Source organism: Megalobrama amblycephala, linkage group LG2, assembly GCF_018812025.1.
Source record: "Megalobrama amblycephala isolate DHTTF-2021 linkage group LG2, ASM1881202v1, whole genome shotgun sequence".
NCBI classification, from domain to species: Eukaryota; Metazoa; Chordata; class Actinopteri; order Cypriniformes; family Xenocyprididae; genus Megalobrama; species Megalobrama amblycephala.
In genome coordinates, this window is record NC_063045.1 from 55,072,131 (window position 1) to 55,098,409 (window position 26,279).

Genomic DNA, 26,279 nt, shown 5'->3' on the forward strand with positions numbered 1-26,279 from the left:
GTTGTGCTTTTTGTAAAATAAAGAAAACTAACATGATGCGTGATCTCTCCTCTCCCTCTGAACGAAGTTCTGATAGTTCTCAGAAAATGAACTGTAACTTATGAATACTAATGACAAAAAAAATTACACTTACGTCTAAGGAAATGTTGAAATGTCAGGTTTTAAATCGTGCAAGTCAAATCGAAAACAAACATTCTGTGTTTATGTAATCTGTATGAAAAGAGAGCCATGTCAGAAGTCAGTGATTCAGCTCATTATCCGCTAATGCGGCCACGCCCACGGAGCCAGTGCTATTCAGACGCAAATTCAGAGGCAATACATGCATTCATCGTCTCAATCGTGTATTTATTGTCTTGAAAAGTGTTTATTTGGATGTTAAAGCAATGGTTAGCGATCTCTAGAAGACATGCCGTTAGTTCCTAGTTCCTTTTCTTCTTTATATGAATTTGTGGCCTAAAGGTGTACAGAGAGCGCCCTCCGGCTGCAAGTATGAATTAAAAACACCATTCCTGAAATGTCCTCTTCTTCTTTAGAATAATTTGTGGACTAAATGTGTACAGAGAGCGCCCTCCGGCTGCAAGTATGAATTGTATCCATTCGTGTAAAACACAGTATCCAGCACTCGTAGTGATGACAATAAATATTACTTCTCAGTATAGAAAATTGACATAAATATATAAGAATCCATCAATATTTCTCCAAATGTGCATGCTTTTAAGCTAAAAGCCTATATGAAATGCCATAGAGGTAACATAATTGTTCAGACACTTTGCATCACAGAAAAACATTTTATTTTAAAGAATATAATAGAATACCATTATTTTAAATTGTAATAATATTTCACAGTATTGCTGTTTATGATGAGCTGAGACATTATTACAGAGGGTTTTTTTCACAGCCTACCTGACTGAAAGGCCTCATTAATATGCAAGTCATTTCAGGTCATTATTATGTGATTCTTTTGTCTTCTCAGGTGTAAATGAGCCATTATTCATGCAGATTCACACCTCCAAGCATACTGTGTTTCTTGACAAAACGTGTCTTACAAAAACTAAATCAATATATTGTTTTATATGAAGGAGTAGGCAGCATAATTTTTACATAATTCTGAAGCAAAAACTCTAGTCTACAACCTCCAATACCCAAAAGTCTTGTGAACACAGATTTAATATACTTTTTTTGGCCTTATTTCAGTGACTTAAGTTTTTTGTTTTTTCAATAACCATTGAATTGTAATTTTTGGATGGAGTATATTTTGAATTAATGGTTAAAAAAACAAAACAAACAAAACAAACAAAAAACAAGTACAGTCTTTGGCACACTTACCAGTGCACAAGGAAGGACTACAAACCCTCTTACATCTTAGCTTCAATCCACTGTTCTGTTCATGCTCATGAAAATAATTGTGCCATTATGCATCATCAGAGTGGGTGGTATATGGGTTGGTCAGTGTGATCCATACACTATATAAATGAAAGGACAGTAAAGAGAGCAGAACAAACTCCTAACAGGAGGAGACTCACTCATGGCCTACAAGACAGAGGATCATGAGACTCAATACTGCTTTCCTGCAATCAACTCATCATGTTTCAAGGGAAAACGCTCCAGACATGAATATTATATCATTTACCTGTTCATATCATTGCTCTCAGCATGGACTGTGTTTCTGAACCTGCTGGTGATCATCTCCATCTCTCACTTCAAGAAGCTTCAAACTCCAACCAACCTGATTATTCTCTCTCTGGCTGTGGCAGATCTGTTTACTGGCCTTATTTTGATACCCATAGAGGGCATCAAGCAAATTGAGATGTGTTGGTACTTTGGAGACACTTATTGTGGACTGTTTGTAATTATCGTTAGGTTGCTTCTTTCTTCATCTCTTAGTAATTTAATTTTAATAGCTGTTGATCGTTATGTGGCTGTGTGTCACCCTTTACTGTACCCACAGAAAATAACCACAACTAAAACTTCAATAAGCATCTGTCTCTGTTGGTTTTGCTCTTCAGTTTACAATGTTGGGCATGTAATTAGTAAAGGATATTTTAATATCTCACTCAAAACGTGTTATGGTCAGTGTATTGTCATGAATAGTCTTGCTTGGACATTCACTGATTTAATCTTTTTATTCCTATTTCCCTGTGTCGTGATCATCACTGTATATTTGAGGATATTTTATGTTGTTCATCAGCAAGTGAAAGTTATAAACTCTCTGATGAAGGGTGGTAAATGTGTAATGGAAGGGTCAGTGAGGAGGAAATCTGAGAGTAAAGCTGCTCTGACATTAGGAATCATTGTGACAGTTTATATGCTTTGCTATATTCCATTCTGTATCTGTTCTCTAACAGAAACCACTGCAGTCTCTTCCACTACAATGACATTTCTAGCATGGACTTTGTATGTTAGCTGTGGTCTGAATCCTCTTGTATATGCTTTATTTTACAGCTGGTTTAAAATATCAGTTAAACACATCCTAACTCTTAAAATATTTCAGCCAGCATCATCTCTGATGGAAATATTAGATTGTCATTCATGATTGTGGTGGTGGGGGTTGATTTATTTCATTTTTTGCACTTAAAGCACAACATTTGATTCCCATCCCTGAAAATGGACAAATACTGCTATTGCAACACATGTGATATGTTTTCATGTGTTCAGGTACAAGAATGAGACATAAATGGAGAACATAAATGTTGACTGTGTTCTAAGAAAATAGTTCAGTGTAGTAAAAATTGACTGCTTTAGTATGTGTGTGTTATGTATTTTAGTGCTTATTAAAGAATAACATCATTGCATTATCAACATGCTAGCATCAAACTCTTTAAAACCAACTGTGGGTATCCTGTGCTCTTCGCGTGCAGATCTGCTGCTTATGTAGGCTGGTATACATAAATTATCTGTAAATCACAACATTTATGTATAAATGCATCACATATATGTTCATTTAAATAATTAGGAGAGGTTGTTGTCCTTGCACCAGACTCACCTTTAGCCATTTATCTCTGATATTACTGATAAGCATCATAGTATCTCCAGTAAATGTATAAAAGGTCCCACTGTAGTCTTTGTTTTGTGATCATGTCCACTGATGCACCTTCAAGCAGGCATGACTTTATATGAATGTATGTGACTGTGGCACAATCCGGGCACTTTCAAACAGTACACAGAGAGTCAGTGGATACTGGCTGCAGTAATTCTGTAATAAAGAATCTCAATATTGCAGAACAGGGCTTAAAGGTGCACTAAGTAAACTTTCATGTTTCGCTGGACATCAATGTTCTTGTACTTTATACTGACATCTGTAATTGTTGATAAGATGTAAAAGCTTAATTTTCTGATTTCATGTGTCTCAATTTTGCCTTATGCATAGCAATGTAGTTTGGAAAGATTATGGACCAGTATGAGCACTACACTGCACTAATGTTCTGCTGTAAAATGTCTTGATTCAACTTGGAACTCATTTGAATCCTTTGATTTGAAATATCCCTAAATTATAAGGCTGTGACATAACAAGGTGACGGTCAGCTATTGTTGAGCATCTCTCAGCTCAGTTTTTGTGCTGTGTTCTGCAACATTGGCACTAGTCAAACCACCATCAGTGGCTTTTTGGTGTTGAATCAGCATTGGAGCAGTCAGTGAGAGAGATCCTTCTAGTCGGCTGTTCAGTTTAGGGAATCAGTGCACAAGAAGAAAAATGAAAGTGACGAAAGCAAGCAAATTACAAAGTCAAGAGGGCACACACAGAAGACTAAAAATTTTACGTCATTTTATTTGAGCATTTCAGTACACAAATATTTTCATAACAGCGTCACCTGGAACAGAGCATGTGAGTGAAACCTCCGCTCTATGCCAGTGCGCTCCGCTCAATAGCTCATGGCCCAAGCGAATGCTCCACTTTTGCTCACCGGTAACAACGTTCACTCAAATCCTACTCCGACATGAAATTTCTCTGTACTATACGTCTTACTGATTGTAATGAATTTCCTGAATAAATGTCTTAATTACAGTAGGCCTATAGACTTAGATCAGTGAAGTACAGTATATGGATTGTACTTTTTGCTTTTTATTGTATATATTTTATATTTGTGCAAATAAAACTAAACCAAGATAACGATATATTGTTATTTATATATTAAAGCAACATATTGTATAAAGTGGTATAAATAAACATGACGTGACTTGACTGGAGTGTCGAATTGCAGAGCTCATGCAAACATAATTCACATCTACATCCACATGATCAGATGATTTCTTTGCTGCTTTTTTCTCACTGCTGTCATTTTTGTTGTGTGTCTATTTTGTTATTGAGAGGAAAGCATGCAGCACATATTTATATTCATCTACAGTAAATGTCACTCTCAGCAGTGTTAGCAATGTCACATTTAGTTTTGATTCACATTTATGTTTTCATGTCTTATTTTGTAGTTTTCTTAGTCAAGGTTCGTGGTTTTGTCATGTGATTCCCTTTTCCTCATGTGATTATGTCATGTGCTTCCCTAGCCTCATGTGTAATGTTCTGATTGGTACCCTTGTGTCATGTGTCACATTCTCATTGGTTGATTGTGTAAATTGCTTTCAGGTGTGTCTTGTTATGTCATTAGTGTCATTATTTTACTTCAGTGAAAAAGGTTACATTTTGTGATTTTTTTTTTTTTTTTTAAATAAAATGTCAAAAAGCTACATTAACAAAACAAGGAATTGGATACAATTAGAGGTGCACAAGGAAGGACTACAAACCCTCTTACATCTTAGCTTCAATCCACTGTTCTGTTCATGCATCATGAAAATAATTGTGCCATTATGCATCATCAGAGTGGGCAGTATATAGGTTGGTCAGTGTGATCCATACACTGTATAAATGAAAGGACAGTAAAGAGAGCAGAACAAACTCCTAACAGGAGGAGACTCACTCATGGCCTATGAGACAGAGGATCATGAGACTCAATACTGCTTTCCTGCCATCAACTCATCATGTATCAAGGGAAAACGCTCCAGACATGAATATTATATCATTTATCTGTTCATATCATTGCTTTCAGCATGGACTGTGTTTCTGAACCTGCTGGTGATCATCTCCATCTCTCACTTCAAGAAGCTTCACACTCCAACCAACCTGATCATTCTCTCTCTGGCTGTGGCCGACCTGTTTACTGGCCTTATTGTGATACCCATAGAGGGCATCAAGCAAACTGAGATGTGTTGGTACTTTGGAGACACTTATTGTGGACTGTTTGCAATTACTGTTAGGTTTCTTCTTTCTTCATCTCTTAGTAATTTAGTTTTAATAGCTGTTGATCGTTATGTGGCTGTGTGTCACCCTTTACTGTACCCACAGAAAATAACCATGACTAAAACTTCAGTGAGCATCTGTCTCTGTTGGTTTTGCTCTTCAGTTTACAATGTTTGGTATGTAATTAGTAATGGATATTTTAATATCTCACTCAAAACGTGTTATGGTCAGTGTATTGTCATGAATAGTCTTGCTTGGACATTCACTGATTTAATCTTTTTATTCCTATTTCCCTGTGTCGTGATCATCACTGTATATTTAAGGATATTTTATGTTGTACAATGGCAAGTGAAAGTAATAAACTCTCTGATGAAGGGTGGTAAATGTGTAATGGAAGTTTCAGTGAGGAGGAAATCTGAGAGTAAAGCTGCTCTGACATTAGGAATTATTGTGACAGTTTATATGCTTTGCTATATTCCATTCTGTATCTGTTCTCTAACAGAAACCACTGCAGTCTCTTCCACTACAATGACATTTCTAATATGGACTTTGTATGTTAGCTGTGGTCTGAATCCTCTTGTATATGCTTTATTTTACAGCTGGTTTAAAATATCAGTTAAACACATCCTAACTCTTAAAATATTTCAGCCAGCATCATCTCTGATGGAAATGTTTACAGATTGTCATTCATGATTCTGGAGACGGGGGGTTGATTTGTTTTCTTTTTTTCAATTTTTTTCTATCCCTGTAAATGCACAAATGCCGCAATTGCAACACGTGATATGTTTTCACCTGTTCAGGTACAAGAATGAGCCATACAATTCAACAAACAACATTAACTTGTTATTAAAGGCATCGTTCACTCAAAGAAAAAAAAGGTCTGTCATCATTTAATCACCCTCATGTCTGATGTTAGGCAGAATGACCATTCACTTACACTGTCCAGAAAAAAGATGCAATGAACATAAATGGTGATTGAGGCTGCCAATATCTCTTCTGTGCTCTAAGAAAGCATCACATGTATTCTTCATGGAGAAGTGATCCCAAAATCTACTTTTAAGATAAAGTAAATCAAACATGTGTAAAAATGCTTTAATTTTAATACTTAAATACCTTTTTTCAAGTAACTAGTAAAGTAATGCATTATTTATACATTTACAACAAAATATCCATGAGTAAGAAAGAGTTGCTTTCTCAATTAAGTTACAAAAGTTATTTTTGTCCTATTCATTGATTGACAATATGAGTGTTGAACCTTCTTCTCCTGCATCCTATTCCTATGAAATTTGGAATGGCATCACAGCTGAAGGTTTGTTTGAACTGCGCCCTCTACTGCACAGGCAAGAATTTGCATTTCCTTTCTTTGGTCAGAGGCTTATTCATTTCACTTGTGTGGTGTGAAAGGGCCTTTACATTAGCTAAAAATAAAACATTTTGTTTGTTATTAAAAAGCAAACAACCAAGCCCAGCCCAGGTGAGAAAAAATAATACATAATTAACGTAACATTACTTTCCATAAAAAGTAACTAAGTAGTGAAATGAATTAGTTATTAGTGTTTTAAGGAGTAATGCAATATTGTAACATATTACTTTTAAAAGTAACTTTCCCCAATACTGATTAAAACATTACATTAGCTAGCATCAACTCTTTAAAAAAATCAATTGTGAGTTGAGTCTCTTGTGCTCTTCGTGTGCAGTGCTTATGTAGGTTGGTTTACATCAAGTGTCTATAAATCACTATAAAAGTGACTATAAAATGTATGTATAAATGGATCACATCTATATTAATTTTAAATAATTAGGAGAGGTTGTTGTCCTTGCACCAGATTCACCTTTACCCATTTATCACTGGGCCTGTTTACACCTGGTCATGCATTTTTACAGATCAGACAGCTATCTGATTAATCAAAACGATTCCATTTACACTTGGCCACATAAATGCGTTTCAGCAAAATGGATATAAATCCGATCTTCAAGTTCCACGCTATATGCAGATTTAATGGAGTTGACGTCACCGAAAGTAAGAAATATGAGCTGCATTTTATTGATAAGCATTTTATTGATGACAATTTGTTTTGCCACAAACTCAGCTGACTGGCTTCTCTCCTGTATGATTTCATATGAATCTCTTCAGACCTTACTGTACATGATTTGAGTTTCTACAACTTTTGACCTCATAACTGAACTCCTTTCCACAAATCGATCATAGAAATAAAAATATAGAATAAAAAAATGGTAACACTACACAACAAGGTCCATTTGTCAACATTAATGTATTAACTAACATGAACTAACAATGAGCAATACATTTGTTACATTATTTATTAATCTTTGTTAATGTTAGTTAATAAAAAGTTATTTATTGTTAGTTCATGTTAGTTCAGTTAAATACAACTCTTGGGGCCCTATTTTAACGATCTGAAACGCAAGTGTCAAAGCGCGAAGCGCAAGTAACTTTGTGGGCGGGTCTCGGCGCTGTTGCTATTTTCCCGGCGGGATAAATGGCTCTTGCGCCCGGCGCAAATCTAAAATGGGTTGGTCTGAAGTAGCTTCATTATTCATAGGTGTGGTTTGGGCGTAACGTGAAATAAACCAATCAGAGTGTCATCTCCCATTCCCTTTAAGAGCGAGATACGCTCGCGCCATGGCGGATTGCTATTTACATGGCGTACACGCGATGAGTCAGTTAATATATATGTGTGTGTGTGTGTATTGGCACGATTGTTCAATTAATTAGCCAATTTCGTTCATCATTATAAGTAGTAATAGGTTGAATTGAAAATAGGTAGCCTAATTCTAATACACGCAATGACTATTCATCATTACATTTTTATATTTATGTACACAATAATATTCTTTTACACTGTAATCCTTTTGTTTTTAATATTTGGCATGTTTGTGTGATGCGCATCCCTGTGTGTAATAAGCAAAGTCAACGCGCACTGTGGACGCGCCCAGAGGCGCAGTTTCTACCAATGCGCTCTAACAAAAAAATATTGCGCCATTGACTTTAGACCAGGTTTGAGTTGGTCTATGGCGCAGTCTATTTTCAGCTCCTTAAAATAGCAATGCGCGGGCAATGCGCCTGAACACACCTCCTTTTTTGCGCTGAACCGCCCAGGGAGCGCAAGTTCATTCACTAGTTTAGCGACGTGCTTCTGTGGAGGGAAAAGCGCGCTTTGCGCGGGTGCAAAATAGGAATGACACATGCGTCGGTGTACAAAGTCAATTGCGCTGGGTGCAAGATAGGGCCCTTGATTTTAATAATGTATTACTAAATGTTGAAATTAACATTAAGATTAATAAACGCTGTATATACATGCATCAGGGAGCCGCTTTCAAAATGCAGGGTATTGAAATCACGCTTGAATGCACGCTTGTGTTTACTTTTGATTTTTGTGATCGCATGTACTCATAGGGATCGGCGGCGATCGTTATCCAGCTGAATTAAATGGTTTTTATTTCTATAAAAAACAAAACGACAGTAGACGCATTATGTAAATGTAGCGGTGGCATATTCTATCCTAATTTAACCCTTACACTCTGCCATGGCAATATCACTCACTAGACAGCTTTTCACCTCGTTGAGAAATTTTCGTCACACCCCTATATTTAGCCTATAACACGCTCTCACACGTTTATTTTATTTATTTATTTTTTAGCATTTTTGTGAGGAGTTGGTTTCATCAACCAGATGCATTTAGACCTGTTCAGTTTTGACTGGAATGCATCCCAGACCACCTCCTGAAGTGGTTTGAGCGATCGAATCTGTCTCGAATGCATTTCGGAGGGCATTTACACCTGGTCTTTTCATGATCAGATAGCTATCTGATCAGAGAAAACGCATGAAGTGACCAGGTGTAAACAGGCCTACTGATGTTACTGATAAGCATCACAGGTTCTCTGTAAATGTGTACAAGGCCCCACTGTGGTCTTTGTATTGTGTTATCATGTCCACTAATGCACCTACAGCAGGCATGACTTTATATGAATGTATGTGACTGTGGCACAAACTGGGCACTTTCAAACAGTACACAGAGACTCAGTGGATATTGGCTGCAGTAATTTTGTAATACAGAAAAATAATGCAGTACATGGCTTAGAGGTGCACTATGTAAACTTTTATGTTTCACTGAACATCAACATTCTTGTACTTTATACTGACAGCTGTAAAGGCCCATTCATACAAAGAACTATAACTATAAAGATATAGTTATAAAAATCATTCTAAATATAAAAGATCAGCAATGTCCACACCACAGATATAACGATACAGAGAAACGATATGGATGGGATCACTTTCAGAATATTTTTTTTCCAGCAGATGAACGATAAAACACTGACAACCAATCAGCCTCTATTCTAATTTAAGGGCTCACGCATTTAAAATGGCAGATGACTTTGCGGAGAATTTAATCACAGAGGACCAGAAAAAGCCACCACTTTTTGACAAGTCAACCCCTTTTTTCAAGGATACTTTAAAGTAAATGGATATATGGAAAACAATCGGTCATACCCTCTGAATAAATGGTGAGAAGTATTAACGATGAGATCATTATGCCAGACTAGCAACCACTGTAACATAAAATTAGCTCAGGTAAGTTATCCAGCACTAGTTTCGACAACATTGTCTTTCTTCCTTTGAAGTTGCAGTGAAAAAGACTAGGCGTTGATTTATGCCATTATATTGACTTCTGCTAAATTCACTGTTAGATTAGATCGATTACACTAGCTATTCACTTCAAAAACAGAGCATGCTGAGGACATCTGCTGGTTAAAGCCATGTAAATGCAACAAGAACAGCAAAAACATGTTGTACACACATTGAAACTGCAGAATGTTATCGTTCGTTGGTGTGGACGCAAATATAGTTATCGTTCTTAGTGTAAACAGGCCTTAACTGTTGATATCATGTAAAAGCAGAATTTTCTGATTTCATATCTCATTTTTGTCTTATGCATAGCAATGTAGTTTGGAGCAGGAGAAATAAAACATTTCACTGTCAAGGTTAGTACTGTTGACAAAAAGGGATGATAGAAAATGATGATTGGGCCAGTTTGAGCACTTTACTGCACCAATGTTCTTCTGTAAAATGTCTTGAAACTCACTGGACCCCTTTGATTTGAAACAGCCCTAGATTATAAGGACGACACACCAAGCCAACAGTCAGCCGTCACTTGAGCATCTCAGTTTTTGCATACTGTTCTGCAGTGTTGGTATAGTTGGACCACCATCAGTGGCTTTTTGGAGTTGAATCAGCATTGTAGCAGTCAGTGAGAGAGATCTATCTAGTTGGCTTTTCAGTATAGGGATTCAGTGCACAAGAAGAAAAATGAAAGTGATGAAAGCAAACAAATGACAACGTCAAGAAGGCACACACAGAAGACTCTTTAAATCATCTTATCTGTGCATCCAAATACACAAATATTGTCATATGAATTGAAATATCGATATTTTCAATGAAGAAAGTGAAGACCAAGGGATCAACATGACTACATGTTAAGCAGACGCTGCTTTGTTTACAATTTGTACTGTATATCCCCTGTATTTGCTCCTGCTTCCCTTATTGAATGCTGAATACAGACTACTGCCACTTGCTGATATAGAAAATAATTTCCTCTCACACAGACACAGAGCATACATGCTAGCTGGCCACTGGCTGTGCTCTGTGCAGTGTGCTCAAGTGCAGCTTTTTGGCCAAGATGCAGAAGACGCAAGGCAAAACAGCATTTGGATTTGTGGCGACTAGTTCTTTAATGTCGGCTTGGTGTGTCACAGCCTATATTCCTTACACAGGGTATCCACAGGCTGTAGTGGACAAACATGCACACACATAAACACTGCTTCAGAGCTAAAACAGGCAGTTAGGCAGGCCTAACGCACCTTTCTTGTTGGTGCAATATTAAATAATTCATCATTAAATAATGCTTCAGCTGAACTTTGTGTGGTACTAATTAAGAATAATTATCTTATTGGTGATTTATATTCATGCTGATTCTGATTGCAAAGTTTCAAAAATTTCGTAACTTTTAATCTCATTAAAACAAACTCACTGACCTCTGAGAACAATGCAACATCAGTGTATTGTGTGTGTTTGTTTGCCAATGTTTGCTTCACACCCTTAATGGACAGATCACTGGAGGATTGTCACTGCAGCAGAACTCTGAATACAGGTGTTAACAGGACCCTCAGGATTACTTCTGAAATACATAATAAACACACAAGTGGATGTCCCTAGATGATTAGTTTCTGTCTGAAGTTAGTAATTGAATTGGTCAAATGAACAAAGATGCAAAGTCACTGTCTGAATAACAGGTCAGCGGTTCATCAACACACAAGAGACACTAATAAAATATGGCATTTATTTTAAAGAAAGATAGCACAAACAGTTTTCCAGCTAAATATTTTGCAAAAAGGACTGACTTCATACATTCACTAAAAATCACTACCACACAATCTGATTAAAATTAATTTAAAAAATAAGTTGAATAAAGTTTGTTTTGAGATTAGCTCTCATTGTCAGGGTATGTCTTTCTCTTATTCTATATAGTCTTTTAGCTTGTAGTTTTCCCCTTGTTAAGGCCTGTTCACACCGGGACGAATATCGCGCGCGATTTTCGCCGACGTTTAACGCCTCGTGACTAAACAACGGGCGCCAATGTGAGTGTGCACACCGACGCGAAAAACGCGAGGCGTAAAAGCGTCATTTTTTTAAAAAACGCCTCGGGTTCGTTTTTTTGGTTTGACGCGCCGCGTTAAAAACTGACCGACCAATGAGATTGGCGCTTTTGTTCACGTGCCTGGAGCTGCTGAAGTTACAGTAAAACACGACTTGGTGGCGCTCAAGCACAAAACGGTCTTGCCGAGCACACAAGACGACGAAGAGAAAGTAAGTAGACGAGGAAGACCCCTACAAACTATCCCTGCATCTCAAACAGCTCCCTAGCTTCCTAGGTCGTGTATCAGTATACCATGTAAATGAATGTGGCCGACTCCCTGATCAGTGCCCTGACTAGTGAACTAGAGAGCTGATTGAGACGCACACTATGGGTGCTCTGCCACAGATGTGTATTATTTCTGTATTTTTACTTTTTTTTTTTACATTCAAGAAATATAGTTGAGAATGTCTGTTTCATAAATATGTTTATTTACACTACCGTTCACTTGCACTACTGTCATTGTGACTTATTTGCACTACCGTTTCTGACTATATATATATATATATATATATATATATATATATATATAATGTAGGCATATGCCATTTTATATATGCATTTTTTTATCTTCTTTAACTTTATTAATATCATATGTTTATTTGCACTACCATTAAGCACAAGCGCCACATACTGCCAGGGAGTGAATTTGCACTTTCACTCGGCGCATCGCCGGTGAAAATCGCTTGGGTGTGCGCTTCGGGCCTTTAGTCTGTTTCTAGCTGTGTCTAGTCTCGTCAGCCCTTGTGTATATAACAGTAGCAAACCGTGACTCTTAAACCTTGGCCCTCTCACCCCCTTCCCTCGTCAAGAAAAAAGTAAACTTAGCCTAAAATCAGCCTAGCTTACTGTGTCCTCTTCTGTAGTTCTGCATAAGTTAATTTTAACAAGAAAAGAAACAAGCAAACACCACAGTGAGTATGAGAGTTATCTCCAAAATGTAATAAGATGCAAATTCTCCTTACAAATAATTGCATAAGCACACAATCATTGTGTTCACTTCTGGCAACTGGGTGGGTTGTTCGACACACAAAACCAACAAAAATGTTATGTAAGACGCATCATGACAGTGCTCAGACCAAAGCAAATTAGCATCAGTCACTTCCGCATCACAGACAGTGAACAGCGATTATGGCATTCTGGAATCCATCACCACAAACAAGCAATGTTAATGAATAATAGCAATGATAATAAGTAATATTATTAGATTGGCACAGCAGCCTTTGTATGTATATAACAGACTGTAATAAACTTTTGGTTTATTTTGGAAAAATGCAACTATTATTCATAAATACAACAAATGTGCACTGTAAAACCGAGCAGTGAAATTAATTAAATTAAATGAGTTTGTTTCACTCAAATAATAATGAAAGTTCATTATACTTAATAGAAAAAAGTTGCAAGAACTCAAAATTTCATTGTAGTAAGCTGAACTTAATATGATTGAGCTGCATCAGATTTCTAATTCCCAGCATGCTTTGCATCAGACCATATAAATAACTGTTGAAATTATGTGTTATTTTGTGTGTTTTTGCACAAGATTAACATATGGAGATATAAGTTAATGTTTAATGTTGTGTTATGTTGAGATTCAGGGGGGTTCTGTTATGTTAGTTTTGTAGGCTTACCACTGTGGTGAAGAGTAGAGCCTGTGGTTAGGTTGAGGATGAGCTGCAAAACATTTAAGACCACATAAGTTGTTTGATTACATATATGCAAGTATGTAATGACAGTCTCTCTGATAGTTATAATAGCATGCGTTATTTGCTATGTAACATTTAACCAAGATCTGAATGTGATGTTTATGTAAATTAACTGTATGTAATTAACATTATGATGGGTTGGGCAAGGGATGCTGGTGAAGGGATTTTTAGTGAGAGACACCTGTGCACCACACTGGCCTTGATCCGCTTCCATGGCTCTCAGCCCCGCCCCACTTGTCACAAAAATTTTAAGTTCTACCAACTTTTAAAAAAATGAGTTAGTATACTTAAATGTTTTGAGGTAATAAGTTTCCTCAAATGTTTTGAGTATTCTGAACTTATTGGGTTTTACAGTGTGCATAATGGTCACTGAGTTGATAAATGTACAGATTGATCAGTAATTCTGTAAAATGACTGTTTTCTCAAATAAATAGCTTAACATATAAAACACTGGCAGTGGCAGCCAGAATACGTACTGGTACTTTTGGCAACCCTAGTCTGGAGTTCTAAAAAATGTTTGAAATTTGGATTTTGTTAGACAAATAGACTTTTTAATCAAGCCAAGCCACAGTGTTATATTTTATGCGCTTTTGAAACTGCCAGAGAAACAGCGCTCTCTGTAATGGGAACAATGCTATGTTGGATACAGACGCGTTATGGAAGAGTCAAGTTATTTAAGATAGAACAGAAAGCTTAAAGGTTCTACAAGACCCGCCTTGGCCCTTTAGAATAAAAGTATACAGTTGTAATTGCTGTGCAACAACAAACACTCTGTGTAAAGACACCCAAATGATGCATCTGATGCGCTTCTGTGCAACCTTTGCAGTGTACATTTGGCATAACATAATCAATCAGATGTAATCAAAACCATATGTCCTGTAATGTGTATTTATGCATGAACCATAATGACCCTTTTGGTCGTGACTCATATGGTCCAGACTCATATATGATACAAATGACTGACACTCTATACACACTGTAAAAACAAGACTATCAACATGTTTGAAAGTGAAAAAATCATCTCAGCCAAATAAACAATAAGGCCTTCAAAAAGAACTAAGTCATGTTTGTACTGGTTAGGGATGGGACGATTACCGGTTTCATGATAAAACACAATAAAATGTACTGGCGGTTAGTATTATTATTTAAAATGTAATTAACATTAAAACCATGTTTGATTATTGCGATTATGAAAACTTGTGGTAAATCCTGTCCAGGCAGCATCAGTCTGATGCAGCCGCAGCACGCAACATTGTTTTTTTTGTGTGTGTGAGAAGATAAGCACTCGGGAAATTCATCCCCCAAAAATCCTTCCCACCATGGCTGCAGCTTCTCGGTGACATCCGATATTGTACGTACTATTCTGTGTTATTGTTAAGCCCCGCTAAAGGCATAAAAAACATTGTAAAGCACCATAAAGTTTTTGTGCACTATATTCCAAGACTTCTGAAGTCATTCGATAGCTTAATGTGAGGTACAAATTAATATTTAAGTCTTTAAGGTTAATGGAAACTCATCTCTCCTCAGTCATTCTCCATTCAGCATTTAAACAGCACGTAGCGTTCGGTTACAACAGTAACACGATGAAACTCACTCCAAGATCAATATTCCCATTATTATACTTTATTTGTAAATAAAGGTATACGGTTTTGCATAAAAAGATTTTATCTTGCTGCAGCTTATTTCTGTTTCTAAATCATGTCATTTTTCTACCAGGTGTCTGTTATTTTTTAGGCCATAGATAATGAAGATAGCCTTCTCTTCTCATGGTGTGCTGTGTTATAATGCGTTGCCTTTTGACAACGGTCATATAATTGAATGTTTATGCTTAAAAAAAGTGCATAGAGCTGCTCATTTTATTTGTTGTTTGTTGATTTTCAAATATAAAACTTGTTGAAATGTTTTCAGTGTGCGTATCAGTTAATATTGATAATCGTGATAATTTTGGTCACTATAATCATAATATGAAATTTTCATACTGTCCCATCTCTAGTACTAGTGTATTTATGTCATAAATTAATGTAATTACTTCTACTCACATTCTTTTTTTTCTTATTAATGATCTAATGGCAGATTTGGTATTCAGACCAGACCACAGCTAAGTCCATGTTAGAAATGTCATTGTGGTCAAAGATATTATTGTAATCCCTGTTAAAGACAATATATAGTATGGAATAAAGCAGAGCAGATAAACTGTCACAATGATTCCTAATGTCAGAGCAGCTTTGCTCTCAGATTTCCTCAGAAGAATAAGTGATTCTCCACATAAAACTCATTATAAAGAAGCACTCTCCAAAACACACTATTCTGTCTGAAAAGTCTAAATAGCTGCTGCTGCTGCTGCTAATTACAACCCTAATTACAGCTAATTACTTCACTATTATAAGCTAAAGAACAAAACCAACAGAGACAGATGCTCATCATAGTTTTAGTGGTGGTGATTTTCTGTGGGTACAGTAAAGAGTGACACACAGCCACATAACGATTAACAGAAAACAAAACTAAATTAAATCTTGTGATTTACAGATACTTTATGTATAACAACCTACATAGGCAATTGTCTTTTAACTGTCATGGAACCTTAAAAGAAACTGATTTGGAACACTCTCTATAGGCCGCCACTCCACACAAACATACAAAGAGCAGAGAAAAGTGAACTCACAATTGATTTCAATAAAATCTGACTTTAGCATGATAACATACTGTACAAGTTAATAGTAAGATACATTAATAAGAATAAAAATAGACATGATACAAATGAAACATTTTGTATTGATATTTTTCAGTACTGAATTAAATAAGTTTATTATCAACATTATTAACACCTCATGAATCTGTTGCAATGAACTTTGCGATTCCTTTCTCTATGAAGGATGTATGTGATATTTAGAATTAGAATTTTGTCAATGGAGAGACAATGATGCCTTGGTTTTGCACAAGTATTTGTCTCCATCTTCTGGCTGAATTGGGATATGAAAATTTTAATTCCCTTTTGCATTTAAACAGTATGGTTTAACACTAGGCCTGTCTATGGTCATACAGCTGATTACAAGAACAGAATAACTGTAAATGCTCTGCAACTGTAAATGCACATTAGTAAAACTGTTGCTTCAGGGGACAGTATGTGCACGTTCAGTTTACAAATGCATAAAAGTACTATACATTAGTCTATGCTTTGTCAAATAGACAAAAAACAAAACAAAACAAAAAACATCTTCCTCCTCTACAAAAATCATGAATAATATATAAATATATCTAAGAAAGAGGATGATGGCTTCAATATTTTAAGAGTTAAGATGTGTTTAACTGATATTTTAAACCAAGGGTAAAATAAAGCATAGACAACAGGATTCAGGCTTGAGTTAGCATATATAGTCCATAATAGAAATGTCATTGTAGCATAAGAGATTATTGTACTACTTGTTAAAGACAAGATATAGTATGGAATATAGCATAGCAGATAAGCTGTCACAATGATTCCTAATGTCAGAGCAGCTTTGCTTTCAGATTTCCTCCTCACTGAACCTTCCATTACACATTTACCACCCTTCATCAGAGAGTTTATAACTTTCACTTGCTGATGTGCAACATAAAATATCCTCAAATATAAAGTTATGATCACAGTCAATGGAAACAAGAAAGAAAAGAACAGGTCAACAACTATCCATGAAAAACCTATTATTAAATAGCACTTTCCATAGCATGAGTCTGTTCTTTGTGAGCTTTCAAAATATCTGCCATTAATCACATAGGCAAGACTGTAGGCAAAGGAGAAAAACCAGCAGAGACAGATGATTATTAAGGTTCTAGTTGTGGTTATTTTATGTGGGTACAGTAAAGGGTGACACACAGCCACATAACGATCAATAGCAATTAAAACTAAATTACAAATAGCTGTTGAGAGGACCAGACCCATGATTATCAAAAACAGGTCACACAAAGTGTCTCCAAAGTACCAACATGTCTCAATTAACTTAATGGCATCCGCAGGCATCACAATAAGTCCAACAAGCAGGTCGGCCACAGCAAGAGAGAGACTGATCAGGTTTGTTGGAGTGTGAAGCTTCTTGAAGTGAGAGATGGAGATGATCACCAGCAGGTTCAGAAACACAGTCCATGCTGACAGCAATGAAAAAAACACATACATGATATTGTATTCATGTCTGGAGCGTTTTCCCTTGATACATGATGAGTTGATGGCAGGAAAGCAGTATTGAGTCTCATGTTTCTCTGTCTCATAGGCCATGAGTGAGTCTCCTCCTGTTAGGAGTTTGTTCTGCTCTCCTTACTGTCCTTTCATTTATACAGTGTCTGGATCAGACTGAACAACCCAACTACCTCCCACTCTAACGCTGTCTAGTAACAATTATTTTCTTCCAATAGTAAAATGACTTTGCATATGGTACAAAATAAAATAAAAAAATGAATAACAAAAACTGTGATGCAGATTGTTGATGTGAGCCCCTAGAGATGGTCCTGTCCACATCAATAGATATATACCAATAGACTGCAGCTGATAGCCCCTGACTCTGTGCCCAGTTTATGCCGGTCACTAACATACAGTACATTCATATGAAGTCACAGCTGATGAAGGTGCATCAGTTGACATGATCACAAAACAAAGACTACAGTGGGGCTTTGTGATGCTTGTCACTAATATTAATGACATATGAAAGCACAATAACCTCTCCCAATAGTTTAAATCATCTGTACATCTACACTGTTTATATGTACAGTATCTCTTCCATTCATAGGCATAGATAAGATAATTCAGAGTAGAGTTAACATAAATAGTCCATGTTAGAAATGTCATTATGGCAGAAGTAATAACTGTTGTCCCTGTTACAGACAACATAGTGTGGAATAGAGCAAAACCTTCATCCTTCACCAAACTGTTTATAACTTTCACTTGCTGATGTGCAATATAAAATATCTTTGAATATATATTATGATCCAGGTATAAGGATTATTAAATAGAGGACATTTTTAAATGATTATCAGGTCATCACATACATCTCTTCTAAAACAATGACACTGCTAACATGGATTTTGTATGTTAACTCAGGTCTGAAACCTCTTATCTATGATTTATTCGAGTCTTCGAAACTTTTGTTTCTAATCAGTGGTTCGGATCGCATGTCAAACTGCTGAAATCACATGACTTTGGCGCTCGAAACAAAGATTTGAAGCAGTGTTTTGAAATCGGCCATCACTAGATAATCTTGAATTTCATCAAAAAATATCTTAGTTTGTGTTCCAAAGATGAACGAAGGTCTTACGGGTGTAAAACAACATGAGGGTGAGTAATAAATAACATATTTTTAATATTTGAGTGAACTAACACTTCAAATTGTCACCCCGTCCAATCATCCAGACTGCACTCTGGGGCTACAAGCTGTTTGGGAATGAAGTCCTGTAAGTTCTGGGAGGTAAATTATATGAAAAGACATTGACGGAAGACTTTGGCTAAGGCATTTCAGAATGTCCAAAACAACATTTCAAGTGTTGTGCAACAAGATTGACTTTTTTGATGCACATCAAGGAACTTATTCGCTTTCATCATAGTGTGTCTTATTGGATACAAAAACTATTCATCTTTATGCACATTTTCAGAATTTATGCGCATCTTGGCATTTCCATCCAGCATTTTTTATGCTATATGCTAAAATTCACATAAAAATAGGTGGATGGAAACATGGATAATGATAAGCATCACAACGTCTCTGTAAATGTGTGCAAGGCCCGTGAGTTGGGAGTGCAAGGTCAGTGAATTGTGTAAGTTTGTTTGCTTCACACACTTAATGAACAGATCACTGGAGGATTGTCACTGCAGCAGAACTTTATATACAGAACAGTTGTTAACAGGACCTTAAGGATTATTTACCCATGTAAAATACCAAATAAATACCAGGTGCGCACAGACAAAGGCCAGGTTCACACAGTCATTTTTTGGGATTGACAACCGCATTTACTTACAGGTGTGAGTCTCGAAATGTCTCGTTCACACAGCAACTTACAGTAGTGTTTGGAACACTGGCAGAACCTGATTTTGCTGAGTTCAACATGTTCCTGGGTCAACATTTTTGTTGATCCTGGAACAACATTCAAATCAACCAATCAGATTTGAGGGGCAAGTTTACAGATTATATCAAGTTTAGGCTTAAAATCATGAATTGGTGCTTCTACATCAGTGTTATTCATCTATCATTTCCATCTGATTTTTGGGATAACTTAGGTTAGGTTTAGGGGTAGGAATAGAGTTAAGACTAAATTTTCAGACTGGAATGTTGTTCCAGGATCAACAAAATATGTTGACCCAGGAACGCATCTAACTTAGCAAAATCAGGACGTGCAGAACACTGCCGGTATGAACGTGTAGCGAGTGTCAAGCCTGTATTCTCTTACTAGTAACCATGACGACAATGATCAACGTAGTATTAAAAGATGGCGACGTACACGCGTCACGTCATTTGCGACATCTCGCGCATACACGGCATTTGAAAAGAAACACAAAACTGACATGAGCTGCTCCGATGGAGAACAATGACTGGATCTAACACCTTAAGATGACGTACAGCTCACATCTCTGTCGCTGTAAGTTACTGAAAGCGAAACCACACACAAAACACCGGCTCTCTCGCACTGTATGTGACAGACAACTAGTTGTCCAGTGCGGTTCCGTTCACACAGCGCAAATATTCCGAGAATGCGGTTGTGAGTCCTGAAAATTTACAGGTTTGAGTTCGGTTATAGAATGCGGTTGTCACTCCCGTAAATAAACGTACTGCGTGTGAATGTAACCGTATTAAGGACTCAAAAACCAATAGGACTGACAACCATATTCTGCTGCTGTGTGAACATGGCCAAAAAAAAGAGATTTTGGGGCTCATCAATGGCAATGATACTGCAGTACACCCAAATATATATTTGAGCACACTATTATGTGTTCCTATGCTCACGTGCAGGAATGAATGACACAATTTATCTATCAACATTAACTAAATATTAATGATTTAGAACTAAGTCCAGTGATGTTTAGATCAGGTTGAGCTTTCTCACAAAGCTCAATACTATAAGCATTCTCTGTTAACATTCTAGTGTTTGTTTTCTGAGTTTATGATTAACTCTGGAGCCTGTACACATGTAAATGTGACATTTACAGCAAACGACCAACCTGTGTCTTGATGGTAACTGACTTCTTACATCCATTAGAAATGACCTCAAAACCACTCTTATTCGCTCCATAATTTCGCTCCCACTCAATTGTGAAAGGAAGAACATTCAGTCCATGTATTTATGGTACAACTCTGTTTGACTTCTCTTAGCATCATTTTTGCTGCACTACAACCTTAAACACTTAGTCTGTGACAATGAGAGGATATTAAATAATAATGATTAATAGGTATGCACTAATCATGATTTTTATTAGAGCCAATTCAGATTCTGCTTTTGTTTTGATTTTTGTTTTTTAGTTCACTCCAGAATTAGAATTTTCTGATAATTTACTAAGATGTTCATGTCTTTCTTTCTTCAGTCAAAAAGAAATACATTTTTTTGAGGAAAACATTCCAGAATTTTTCTCCATATAGTGGACTTCAATGGGGACCAATGAGCTGAAGGTCCAAACTGCAGTTTCAAAGGGCTCTACACAATCCCAGTCGAGGAATATGGGTCTTATCTAGCAAAACGATCTGTCATTTTCTAAAAAAAAAGAAAAGCTTTTAACCACAAATGCCCATCTTGCACTAGCTCTGTGATGCGCGTCCACGAGTTCATGCATTACATAGTTACGTTGGAAAGATCATGCGTGTCGTAGGCTGAAGTACCGACCCAAAGCGAAAGTGCAGACTAATGCAAGATGAGCATTTGTGGTTAAAAAGTATATAAATTTTCTTTTTCTTTTTTTAGAAAATGACAGATGGTTTAGTTAGATAAGGCCCTTATTCCTCGGCTGGGATCGTATATAGCCCTTTGAAGCTGCATTGAAACTACAATTTAAAGGAGCGTATCACACTTATAATTTAGATGAGGGGTTAGCACCGCTTTTTACCCAGGGTTATAAAACCCTGCTCTGGAGCTGGGTTAGCACTGCTTTTGTGGTGTTAACTCCACATTGCGGTGCCAAACTTGTACAGTGTGAAATGACGCAGTGTTAAAATGTTACAACTAGATGATTAGAAACCAAAAACCAATCACATGCCTTTTATTCACGTGCTTTGGGCAGTCACGGAAACACCGCACAATGTATAAACAGTTGTTTCTAATAATGTTTGTAATATGAGGACACACAATGCTAGAGTCTTCAAACAGGTCACGTTCTGCGTTTGTCCAGTCAGTGACACTGACACCGCAAATATGCAGATAACGACCTTAACCTGGGGTTTAGGAATGTGCAGTGTGAAACAGTAGCGAATACCCAGGGTTATCCGTGAACCCGATTTCAAGTGTGTAAAGACCTTATATACAGAAAACTTTCAAAATTTCTGCCACCAGTCAGATAGGCAGTATTGTAGGCAAAGGAGAAAAACCAGCAGAGACAGATGCTTATTAATGGTAAGTCTTAGGTTGTTCCCTCTGGTGTCTCGTACCCTTAGCCAATAGTAGTTTTCGTCATCCTGCTCCTCATCACTATCAGAGTAACAGAGTGATCCCGACTCATCCTGTGGTTTTGTCTGGTTTCTCTTTGTCATCTGTTTAGGTGCTTCGTCTGGTATCTGTACTGGTAAGTCATTAACCTGATGTAGCAGATTCCTGTGTAGAACTCTTGACTTTGAGCCGTCTGTCTCTGCTACCACCCGGTAGACTGGCCCATTGTTTATCTGTTCCTTGAAAATGTAAACAGTTTGCTCCCAATATGATCTCAATTTTCCTGGGCCACCTCTCTCACTTTGGTTTTTCACTAGTACTCTATCGCCAGGTTGAAGAACAACTCCCCTTGACTTCCTGTCACAGTACTGTTTCCCTCGGGCGCTTGAGTTCTTACTGTTCTCTGAAGCAATTTGGTAAGCTTCTGCCATTCGCTTTGCCCATTGCTTGGCATATCCTTTTGGATTGTTTCTTTCCTCTCCATTTGTCTCTTTGAATACAAGATCAATGGGTAATCGTGGGTGTCGTCCATAGAGTAAGTAAAATGGTGAGTGTCCTGTCGCTTCATGTCATGTGCAATTGTACGCATGCACTATCTGTGGTAGGTGTTCCTTCCATTTTTCCTTTTCTTTCTCTGCCAGTGTTCTCATCATCTGTAGCAGCGTTCTGTTGAATCTCTCGGCAGGATTGCCCTGATATGGAGAGGTCTTTGAATGGCTCATTCCTGACAGTTGGCGCAAGGTTTTGAAGAGGTCATTCTCAAATTCTCGACCTTGGTCATGATGTAATTTAGTTGGAAATCCAAACCGGGGAATGAAGTCACTGAAGATTCTTTCTGCTGCTGTTCCTCCAGACTTATTTTTAGTTGCATATGCCACTGAGGCAAACCTTGTAAAATGATCCATCAGAACTAGGATATATTCATAACCCATTCCACAGACTAGAATCCATGAACCGCATTATTAGACCATTTTCTAAGGCTGCAAGATGTATTAAAACCATTTAAAAATGATATCATAATGCTATTGTGAAATCACAAAGGCTGGGGTCAAATGTGCTGAGGGTGATGCGCAAGGCTTTAATTATTTACATGCGTGCAGGTTACGAGTTTCTTCCGTCTCAGAGTGGCTCCGTTCACAGAAGCTTTACACAAACTCGATCTTGGCACGTGCTGTTTGTTTGGGTTTCCAGTAACGTGCATTTGGGAATGTATAATGTCTGACATGCTTTGTGTTTCATAAGAAGTGTTGCACTGTTTTACATGCGTGGAGTGCGTCTCAGCAGCTCGGGTTAACAAACTTCATTTCTGCATATATGCTGTGAATTTGGGTTGCTTATAACGTACATCTGGGAACGCAATGTGCGCCATTTAGTCAGATTCATAACGTAAATCATTTATAAACATAAGAAAACACTGGAGAATACATATGTTTCTAAATATGTTAACTGTTCATCACGATTTCAAAATAAAACTTTAAACCCTTGCTCTGAGTTTGCATGTTTTGATGTCCTCATGTTCTTGTTCTTGAAATTACAGTGTAGCATTTACATCGAAAGGAAGTGGCCAAATATTAAAGATGAAGTAAACATTTGGCCAGTATTAAGGATTTGATTTGCTGTTTAACAACAACAATCACTATAGCGTTGGTGCCCTCTGCAGGCGTTTGTTATAATACATAATATAGCCTACAATGCATTTTCTATTTTTATTAACAACAACAACAAAAAGAGTACTCGATTAATCATGACAATAATCAATTGATTATGTTAGGGCTGCCCCCGAATTAGTACAGAATCCCCGAAGTAAGCAATTGGTCGACTAATCACATGTTTATATTAATAAACCATAAATCATAATAATGAGCCTTTAATTGCCTATAGTACATAGGAGGCTATACATAGCCTACATGGCCTAATCAGAGCTGAAGCGGACGCATAAAGCTAGCTACAGTGCACTGGCAAACATTATGATTATGAGTGTGTCGTGGAAAAAAAACAAACAAAAGAAAACAAGGAGATTGTCTAAACATTTTAATTTATTGATTAGGTTTTCTCTGTTTTCGGCTGCAGAGATAAAGTCGACGATGCTAACTCATCATCTCCGCAGTATTGAACGTGCCTATATGCATGTTTTATACGGATTACATAATCTGAGAATATTTATTTTTCCATTTGAATTGGTTCATTTAAAAGAAGACATTTCAAGCTTTCTATAGATATATTTCTCGTGTCTGTGAGGCAAGTATACACTGAGTTTCGGTTTCATTTTGGTTACATGCTCAACTTCACTTAGACCGAGTCGGCAGAAAGCGCATCCTGGTTTTCATTATTTTACAAAAGCACAACATTTTGCTGTTACTGTGAGTTTACAGAAATAAAAATAGACCCTTTACAGTTTGCATTACTCTTATCTGTATTACCAAAATGTCATTGTATTTTAAGTTAAATGCAAGTGATCGCACCGGCGCCTCCATGTCATACAGTGAGCATGCACACACAAGCATGGATATGCGCCTAATTATAGCGCGCATTTATCTAGGACTAGGCTAACGTTAGAGCGAGCGGACTTGTAAAGTTGCTACTGCTTACACGTTTCAAGTGATAAGCAATATTTGAGGTTGATGAATGATAAATGATAGGTGAATGTTTGGATTGTTGCCGTCAATGGGCAACCTGATGATACACAGGGCAACTAATTAGAGCAACGGACAGTTGGGAACAACCAATCAGAAAGGAGCAAATCTATTGCAACCCAACAAATGCTTTATTATTAAACACTTGTTATGCACTTTATTTCAACTTTTCAAGTAGTTTCTTCATTTTTATTAAATATAAATGCCTTTCCGATGACAACTTACCAGCGTAAAAAGATATAAGTTCATACTCTTTTTCTTCGCTCCACTGCTGCTGAGAGGCCACCATCTTTGAATTTTTTCTGAAATCTCCAAGCCGGTCATGTGATCACTCTGATTGGAGAATCTCAAAAAATTGCCCATAAAAAAGAGTTGCCCCATGTATCATCACCTTAACGGTTAGTCGACTATTAGGGTGCAGCCCTAGATTAACATTATGATCGTTGACAGGTGAAGTGAATAACACCGATTATCTCTTCATCACGGCACCTGTTAGTGGGTGGGATATATTAGGTAGCAAGTAAACATTTTGTCCTCAAAGTTGATGTGTTAGAAGCAGGAAAAATAGGCAAGCGTAGGATTTGAGCAAGTTTGACAAGGGCCAATTGTGATGGCTAGACTAGGTCAGAGCATCTCCAAAACTGCAGCTTTTGTGGGGTGTTCCCGGTCTGCAGTGGTCAGTATCTAAAAGTGGTGGAAGGAAGGAACAGTGGTGAACCTGCGACAGGGTCATGGGCTGCCAAGGCTCATTCATGCACGTGGGGAGCGAAGGCTGGCCCATGTTGTCCGATCCAACAGACGAGCTACTATAGCTCAAATTGCTAAAGTTAATGCTGGTTCTGATAGAAAAGTGTCAGAATACACAGTGCATCTCAGTTTGTTGCGTATGGGGCTGCATAGCCGCAGACCAGTCAGGGTTCCCATGCTGACCCCTGTCCACCACTGAAAGCATCACGTGGATGGCCGGGTGAGTGTGCGTCACTTACCTGGGGAACACATGACACCAGGATGCACTATGGGAAGAAGGCAAGCCGGCAGAGGCAGTGTGAGGCTTCGGCCAATGTTCTGCTGGGAAACCTTGGGTCCTGCCATCCATGTGGATGTTACTTTGACACGTACCACCTACCTAAGCATTGTTGCAGACCATGTACACCCTTTTAATGGAAATGGTATTCCCTGGTGGCTGTGGCCTCTTTCAACAGGATAATGCGCCCTGCCACAAAGCAAAAATGGTTCAGGAATGGTTTGAGGAGCACAACGAGTTTGAGGTGTTGACTTAGCCTCCAAATTCCCCAGATCTCAGTTCAATTGAGCATCTGTTGGATGTGCTGAACAAACAAGTCAGATCCATGGAGACTCTACCTCGCAACTTACAGGACTTAAAGGATCTGCTGCTAACATCTTGGTGCCAGAT

At 37.5% G+C, this 26,279-nt stretch overlaps 3 protein-coding genes across 3 annotated transcripts; 2 read left to right on the forward strand and 1 right to left on the reverse strand.

Annotated features, from left to right (window-relative positions):
• Positions 1–1,324: 1,324 nt before the first annotated feature.
• LOC125262301 (trace amine-associated receptor 13c-like) lies at positions 1,325–4,164 on the forward strand. Its single transcript, XM_048180987.1, has one exon. The coding sequence runs from the start codon at positions 1,526–1,528 to the stop codon at positions 2,531–2,533; it is 1,008 nt and encodes a 335-aa protein (XP_048036944.1). The 5' UTR covers positions 1,325–1,525; the 3' UTR covers positions 2,534–4,164.
• A 543-nt stretch (positions 4,165–4,707) lies between these two features.
• On the forward strand, positions 4,708–6,104 carry LOC125262300 (trace amine-associated receptor 13c-like). Its single transcript, XM_048180986.1, has one exon. It carries the CDS (start codon positions 4,910–4,912, stop codon positions 5,918–5,920), a length of 1,011 nt encoding a protein of 336 aa, XP_048036943.1. The 5' UTR covers positions 4,708–4,909; the 3' UTR covers positions 5,921–6,104.
• A 10,053-nt stretch (positions 6,105–16,157) lies between these two features.
• Positions 16,158–17,957, reverse strand: LOC125262961 (trace amine-associated receptor 13c-like). Its single transcript, XM_048181802.1, has one exon. The coding sequence runs from the start codon at positions 17,890–17,892 to the stop codon at positions 16,879–16,881; it is 1,014 nt and encodes a 337-aa protein (XP_048037759.1). The 5' UTR covers positions 17,893–17,957; the 3' UTR covers positions 16,158–16,878.
• Positions 17,958–26,279: the final 8,322 nt, after the last annotated feature.